The sequence below is a fragment of the Manis pentadactyla genome, chromosome 9 (assembly GCF_030020395.1).
Source record: "Manis pentadactyla isolate mManPen7 chromosome 9, mManPen7.hap1, whole genome shotgun sequence".
Lineage (NCBI taxonomy): Eukaryota > Metazoa > Chordata > Mammalia > Pholidota > Manidae > Manis > Manis pentadactyla.
Window position 1 is genome coordinate 58,523,386 of NC_080027.1, and position 8,246 is coordinate 58,531,631.

The 8,246-nt window shown below is 39.3% G+C and overlaps 1 protein-coding gene across 3 annotated transcripts in view; it reads left to right on the forward strand.

Moving 5' to 3' along the window:
* ZDHHC13 (zinc finger DHHC-type palmitoyltransferase 13) overlaps positions 1 to 7,661 on the forward strand; it is a 41,128-nt gene extending 33,467 nt beyond the window's left edge. For all 3 annotated transcript variants that reach the window (XM_057507460.1, XM_057507461.1, XM_057507462.1), the window contains 4 exons: positions 15 to 98; positions 2,379 to 2,536; positions 4,730 to 4,827; positions 7,068 to 7,661. In XM_057507460.1, the coding sequence (XP_057363443.1) occupies positions 15 to 98; positions 2,379 to 2,536; positions 4,730 to 4,827; positions 7,068 to 7,206 (479 nt within the window). In that variant the 3' untranslated portion in view covers positions 7,207 to 7,661. The remainder of the gene's footprint in view (positions 1 to 14; positions 99 to 2,378; positions 2,537 to 4,729; positions 4,828 to 7,067) is intronic.
* The last annotated feature ends 585 nt before the right edge of the window (positions 7,662 to 8,246 follow it).

The following is an 8,246-nucleotide window of genomic DNA, read 5'->3' on the forward strand; positions in this document are numbered from 1 at the left end:
TCTTTTTAATATAGGTTTTGGCAACCATCACTATTACATTTTCTTCTTATTTTTCCTTTCTGTTGTGTGTGACTGGATTATATATGAATGTTTCATCTGTAAGTATAAATTCTTCTTATAGCAAACTCATACATCCACACCTATATATACTTTTCTTTGTAAACTCTTGTATATCACATTCTGGCTGAGTGATTATAAACCTTATCCCTAAGAGAAATGAAATGAGTCTCTCTAAGACTTCCCCAGCACTGGGAAGCTGGAAAAATGCTTCACGAGGTCAGTTGTCAGTACTTTGGAAGACATTGTACTCTGAAGTGACCTTGATGAATTTGAGAAGTGGTCAAAAATGCTAATTCATTTAAGGCAAGTTTAGATTTATCCCATGGTGAAGTGAGGAAAAATCAGCTGCTCAAGTATGAAACAAGGGAAGGGATAATTAAATAAAAAGGTTGGTGGTGGAGAGATTGGGTGAGAGGGGAAGTGGCCACAGTAGTTAAGAAACAAAACTCTGAAAGCACATGCTATCTGATAAGTAAGTGACAACTTAGAACTGATGGGGAAACTAATAATCATTGAAAGGTTGGAAGTGATAACTTGGAAGAAAACATTAGATTGCTTATTTTACATCTCTTAAAAAGGGCAGTAACTTTTCAGGAGCAGTGTAGAAGGGCATGGGGGTCTCATGTAGGGAGGAGCAGCATCCAGCTGTTCCAAGGTGACTGACTAAGAAGAAGCAAGAAGGATTTGGGTTAGCTCTTAAGAACTGCAAGACTATGCTTTTCAAACCTTGGATAGGTTACCTAACTGGGAAACCTATAGCACTCGTAACTGTAGTTAAATATCTATGTGAAATGGTTTCTTTGTGTGCTGCTATAGGCACAGGGAGAGCTTCCGTTACCTTGTCAGCCCCTTTCTCACATGACACTGTGGGTGTCTCTGATCACTAGAAAATGTTTTTGTAGCTCCATGTTACCATCACCATCTCAAATGAATCAGTGTCAGAAAGTTGCGGTCCCTGATCTCAGTTCTTGTCAAAGGCCCTCGGTAATCTTGTGCATTGGAATTTTAAAACATCTTAGATTTTGTCCTGTGGTGTAAGAAATAAGATGTTTTGACAATGCTTCTTTCTGTTGAAAGAGCTGCCCTTTTAAGGCCTGACAATAAAGCATATTCCTGGAAAACCTTTTTAAGCTGGCCCATGGACCAACTTGTCCCTTGGACTTGATCCTAGGGGAGAGGAGCCAGATTGTACAACACACCACTCTTGTTTCTCCCCCTTCTTTCTTTTCACTAAATATAGTCACCTTTGTTGGGTGTTTATGTCTAGTGTAAGACTATATTGATAAGGCCAAAAGTAATTTTCTGTCACTTTAATTGTTTCCAAGTTGCTTTCTTGTTACATGTACTAGTTCTTCCCTTTTCTTTGTCTTTATTCTCTGGCTCTGAACCAATTTTTATATCGTTTTGTTTCTTAGGAACAGTCATGTGTCACATTGACTTGCAACTGTATAGACTAGCTGAACATATTTTGTTACTTTTATCCCATTTATACTCTGGCAGTATTTCTTTATACATGTGTCATTTATCATTATTTCACAAAGAAGGAAAATGAACTTGTGCTCCATTTTTCTAATGAAGCCTGTCATCCCGCCCTCTTTGTTTACCAGTAGCACTTTGGTTGCCAGAGCCCTGCTTACACCCCTCTCTTAGAGTGGTCCACTTGCAGCTACTTGTGGCTTTGTACAGCCCCCATCCATTTCATCTTCTGTGAGGTCTGTTTTCAGGGTGAAGAGTGAGTAACTCAGAAAGTGTCAGCATCCTACAGGCTACAGGGAGGAAGATTTTAGATCCTTGTTAGGACATTGTTAACTGTTAGAGCTATCTAAAGATGAAAATGACTGACTTGAAACAATGTGAGTTCCTTATCATTAGCCAGTACCACCTGATGAAAAGTGTATTATTAGTACATATTAAAATGTTATATTGCATAAGATAATATACACGGCCATTTGCAGTGATATCTTGAATCTTAAATCAGTCCTATGAAAATTTTAATTTGAGACCATGCTGTGTTATCAGCAAAACTCCCAGAAGAGAGCAGTAGAAATCCGTGAGTTTTTTTGCTTTTATTCCTTCACTGCCAGTTACCAGTGCAGTGTTATCATAGCCTTGGTTAATAGTGAGGTACCATTTTTTTCATCTTTGTTCATTGAACTGGCATTTGCAAGATAAAATCTTAAAGTTGAGTTCAGATCTGTACCATCCTGTCTTACTTTCTTCCCTCCCTGAACAGAACTACAGTGATTGTATCTTCCTTAAGAATAATCACTAGTTTGTTGCCTTTTTAAATAATGGGTTGGTGTTTTGTGAATTCACAGATTGGTCAAATCGTTGTGCCACAACATTCAAAGAAGATGGACTGTGGACCTACCTTAATCAGATTGTGGCCTGTTCACCTTGGGTTTTATACATCTTCATGCTAGCAACTTTCCATTTATCATGGTCTACGTTTTTATTATTAAATCAACTCATTCAGGTATTTATTTCTCTTATAATGCCTTTGGGTAAAATTTCTAATAACCTGTAGTAAAGGAGAAAAACTGGAATTTCAAATCAGAAGACTTCGAAGTCTAGTTCCACCTCTGTCACCTACTGCAGTTTCCTTGTTTGTAAAATGGGGATAATAATGCCTGTCTACTGTCACAGGATAGTTTAAAGATTAGAACATTAAGTTGTTAATGTTGGCCAGAGGAGTTATCTAATCTGTATTTTACAGATAGAGATAAAGAGACGTGAATTGAATTGCTCAAGGTCACCCACTGAGTGGCAGAATCAGAACTGAAAACTTGGGTCTTCTGACAGTCCCATTCAAAAGCCTTTTCACATCATACAATTAAATTATATGGTGTGTGAAAGTGTGATATGAACTGTAAAGCATTGTGCAAATGCGAGATAATTATTTTCCCTCACTTTTTCCATCCTTGTTTGTTATCCTTATTGTGCAGTGCTTAAGTATATGGAAGTGAAGAAAAAAATGAAAGATACATCACAAACCAATGGACATGGTAATTGCACTTCCAGGGAAGGTCATGGCCATTAGGAAGTTCACGCTCCAGGGCAGTAGCGGCCTTCAGCTTTCTACAAAGCTTCTGTCCCTTTCCGGCTGCCTGCCTTCTCTGTGAGCGTAACCTAACTCTCATTGTTGCCATGGCCTGCCTTCATGGAATGGACAGCCATGATCAGTCTGAGCCCATTACTGAAAGACCTCAGATAATTAGAGCATTCCTCAATAAAAGCAAGATTGTATTCTACTTTTATGGGAAAGTGCCCAGTTCTATGATAATAATATTAAAGAAAAAGAAAAACGTGCTAAGGAAAGGAATGAAGGTAATAGTACTGAGCAAACTGAGGTTTCTGAATGTTCATTCTATCCCTCTGACATCTACAGACTTAGGCAGTAAGAAAGGATATTAGCTTCAGTGATTATTAATATTAATTACTACCATTTATAATACCTACTATGTATGCTTTATATATTCCAAAGAACTTTCCCATCTGTTTATTTAAAAACTTTTGAGGTATAGACCAAGCCAAAGTAGTGTCTCCATTTTATGATGAGAAAACTGAACCCAAGAGATGGTGAGTGCCTCAGTTAGTTAGAAGTAGAAGCTAAGATTTGGGACAGCAATTCTAATTCTCTCTCTTCTTTTCTGGACTCTTAGAACACGTATATGAGACTGTAATATCCTTAATTTTTAAAAGAAAAGCTAATATGTTTGTATTTTCTAAGGCAGAAAAATGGACTCAAAGTTTTGGAGAGTTTTGAAATACAAGAATTCATAGTAAAGTTGTTTTCTTGATAAACAAAGCAGTCTAGTTATTTGAAGTCTTTCATTTCCTGAGTGTTCTGGTGAGTCATGGTTTTGACTGTAGCAAGTCAAGCCGAGTATACAGACTGCCGGTAAGAACCAGGGGCTTCATTCTCACACTGATCGAGGTGTCATTCCCAGTTCTGCCACTTTCTAAGTTGTGTGACCTGGGATGAATCACTTCAGTTCCATAAGCATCTGCATTACATATTTTAATTAATATCTTCTCAAGCTTTTAAACAATCTATTGAGGATGGTGTGATAATCTCCATTTTACAGATAAGAAACTTGATGTTTGAGTTAACTAACATCAAATGTTAGTTATGAGATAACTCAGTGAACAGTGGGGGTTTTAATTATTTCAGAGCTTCTAAGTTACCTTAATTCTTACCCTTACCCAGATTTATGGATTTAAATGTTCTTCACCTTAGATTAACTTTTTTATTTGGCTCTTTTCAAAGAGATACTTCTAAGAAGCATATGCAGATATGAGATACTTGTACTAATATGGACCTTATATTACACTGTTCTATTCATCTAAAAGTTTATGCTGAATGTTTCAGAATCTAAACATGGCCATAAACCATGGCTTGAATTACTAAAGCAGTTATTTCATGACTCTAAGTCAGTGCACTGTGCTTTCTTGAAGGTTAATTAAAAAAAAAAAAAAAAAGCTGAGTTTCTAGCTTTACATAGAAGTATCTAGTTTAGAGCTCTTGAATCTTTGCTCCCTTCAGGATCCTTGGTAAGAAGGCTAAGCGATACTGTCTTTGGGGCAGTACTGAGTACTTGCCAGTGTCCTGTGATATGTTGCAAGAGTGACAGAGCCTCAATATAGTGGTACCAACCTTCTTTTTCAGATTGCTTTCCTGGGCCTGACCTCCTATGAGAGAACCAGTCTGCTGAAGCAGAGCAGGCATATGAAACAGGCTCTGTCTCTCAGGAGGACCCCATACAAGTAAGTGAGCTTTGTTCTGGCCACTGAGTCCTGTGGAGGATGCTAGCCTAGCCAGTGGTTTCCCAGCCTAGTGCACCACCCAAAGCCATGCTGTCCTCTAACTTGCTATTTAGTGGAGTTGAACCTCTTTTTTCTTGGAAGCCAGGAGGTAAGTGGAAAGGTCATGAGCCCCAGAGTGGTGAGGATTTGGGATTTAGTCTCCTGGACTTACCACAAATAGTAAGTGACTTTGAAGTTTTGCCAAGATGGGGAATCTCTCTAGTCAAGCCACATGGTCACAAGGTTGCATGTTGCTGGCAGAAAGGCAGTGTGAGATAGCAGAGCATGTGACTGAGAAAGCTAGTGGAAAGGCTCTCTGTTGAAAGCATTAGAGTGTGAGCTTTGCCAAAATTTTCAACCTGGCTGTCTCTCACCGGTAATTATTTTATCCCTGTGTTTAATGTGCTCACCTGTGTCAGGGAGAAGCTAGTTTTTCAGGTTTGGGATGTGTTCACCCCAGAGCATTGGGTGTAGAAAACCTGTTCTCAGTTGAAAATGAGAGAGCTTGTAGGAAAGCTGTCACCTTACGGTATGAACGATCAGGCTTTGAAGCTTATCTCCCTGTCACACAGATTGGGGTCTTGGAAGCTGGGAGTGCCACAGAGGTCACCCAGAGCCTCCTGGGGATTTCAGTGCTTGCTGCATGTCGCATGAGCAGTCTATTTTAAAGCACACTCGTGGTACAAGATGAAACTGTTAGGCTGTTAGACAAGGAAATCAGAGCCTGAGATAGTTCGATGATGTGTATTTAGAGAGAAGAGAAATGGACTTAATTGGGAAGAGGTGACTGAAGTGATGGGGAGTGGACGGTAGTGTTAAGCTTGTGATGATTGGTTCAGACTGGCAAGGATAATAAAGTCCCTTTCTCAGTGGCTTAGCCAGAGGAATAAATATTTACTCCCCTGAAGTATGGAAGCCTTTGTGATGTAGGTGGGTTTTTAAGCTGGTTCTTGGAAGATATGGGGTGGGGAACTATGACAAAGGAAGGGAGGGCATTTTAAGCCATGGAGAAGAGTTTGAATAGAGAGTCAGAGGTGAGAGAGCTGTTTGGCAGTGGCTGAGTAATGACAGCGTCACTGGAGAAACTAACAGTAAAGCCTTAGTGCTGCTTTCAATCTAGCTTCCAAAATCCTGCCAAAATAAAAGACTGTCTTGTCTGTCCTACTTTCACTCACCAGCTAGCTCTGGATCTGGGTGCTGTAAATCTCCAGCGTGTCTCTACAGTTCCACTCTGTCCATTCCATGTAGTCAGCCCCCCTTACTAGGAGAGGCAATGGTACTTTCCTGACCCTCTCACTCAACAGCAGCAGCGGCACAGTTATCCTCACGCACAGATGTGTTTTGATGAGTATAGAGGGTTGGGTTAGGTGCTTGAAAGATAGGGCAAATGCATAAAAATAAACATTCCTCATAACAGGAACAGATAGTATTCAGGAATTGAGTGGAGAAAAAATGTTGCTGATATTTTAGTCAGGAAGGCTGTAAAGGGGAGTGGACCTTGACTGGGACCTTAGAACTGGTAGGACTTACAAGGATAAGGGGGTAACCCGAGGTGAGGGTAGAAGAAAGGCCTGTGCAGGTATGATCATAGCAGGAGGTTTATGAAAGATGAGTTTGGGGAGCTAACATCTGAGGAGTCAAAGGTGAGGGATTTGGATTTGACTTGGAATTTGGAATTTTGATTTCACTCCTCCGTGTAGAGGAGTGTCTTCAAAGAGTTTTGATAAGGGTTTTGGATGACAGTCTCTAACATGTAAGATTAATTGGAAAGGCCTGAGACAGGGACATCATTTAGACAGCTACTTAGAAAGTTTCAGAAAAAGCCAATCTTGTTGATTGCACTGTTTTTGGCCTGTCTGGCCTTTGAGCTAATAAAAATCTGAATTAGGGCAGTAGGACCGGAAAGAAAGAAACGTATTGCTGGCAGTGGCCATTCCAGTGAGTGGGGGACCCAAAATGAAATTAAGTTGCTGGGCAGAAGCCAGGGAACTCAAAATAGGGACTCAGATCCAGAAATGGAACCGGACTTCAGTTTTAAGGTCCCATAAGCTCAAGAACTGTCAGATTCACCTCTGGATTACTTAGGGTCTTCGAAGGACTTTGTATATTGTCAGTTCTCAGTGCATGTTTATTGTTTGAATGGATGTTTGTCGAGAGGTAAACGGGAAGTGTAGTAAGATGTGTTCCCTTCCTTCTTGCAGCCTTGGGTTCTCACAGAACCTCGCAGATTTCTTTCACTGTGGCTGCTTTGGATTGGTGAAGCCCTATGCAGTGGATTGGACGTCACAATACACCATGGTCTTTCACCCAGCTAGGGAGAAAGTCCTTCGCTCAGTATGAAGAAAAGCAATCCCAAACTCTCCCCCTGATGTGTTTATGTTTATGTTGATGCCCTATGGTCTGCAAATAAAGTGAAGATTTATTAGAGTTCACCTAAGCCCAAAGGAAAACACAGGTTGGTAAAAACAGTTCTTGATAAAGGCATTAGCCTTCTTTAGATTTAGCAAGATGGACTGTTCCTGAACAATCTTGGCAGACATCTAAAAAACATTTTATGTTTTTCACTAGAAAATGCAGGTTACTTTTTTTTGGAGATAATATCCACTAATTTTGGCCAAAATGTGTTATTTTCAGATACTTTGTTGTTTGCTTTCAAACAATACATACTGTTCTTTAAACTTGTAATTTTTGGTAAATTATTTGTCTTTGTTTTATCTATACATATGTAAAAAAATATTTAAATAGATGTACCTGTTTTGCTTTTACATTTAATAAAAAACTTTTTTTGTAGTTGAGACTTTGTCTCTGATAATTAACACTTACAGAGTCTTCGATTGACTTAGATATAGGACATAAAGAAACTGATGAACAATTCCAGGAATGAGTTGAGTTCACTGTTCACACCAGTAAGCAAGACTTAATTTAGTTTTCCATCTTAAAAAATGAACATAGGAAGTCTTAAAAATTACTCTTTATATTGTACCCTTACAATACTAGACTGGTATGATTGTAATTGTGTTATTTCCTGTTTTGGAGGAAATACTAATTCAGCTTTAAGTCTTGGTATTTTACATAAATGCCCCTGTGGATGGCACCTTGCTGCTGAAAACCCCTCCTTGAGATTCCCATTGCTCTTGTGGTAAAAGCTAAAATTCTCATAGTGACCTACAAGGCCCTGAATAATATAACCTTATTTTGTTTACCATTCTCATTCTGGACCACACTTTGTACTCTAACACTGACCTGTCCATTCCTCAAGGATCCCTTCTCTTCTCTTGTACAGAGCCTTTGGAAATAAGGAAACTAAAGAAGTTTGTATCCTGTCCAAGATAACATAGACACTGAGTGGGGTAGCCACTCCAGAGTCTCAGTCACCTAGA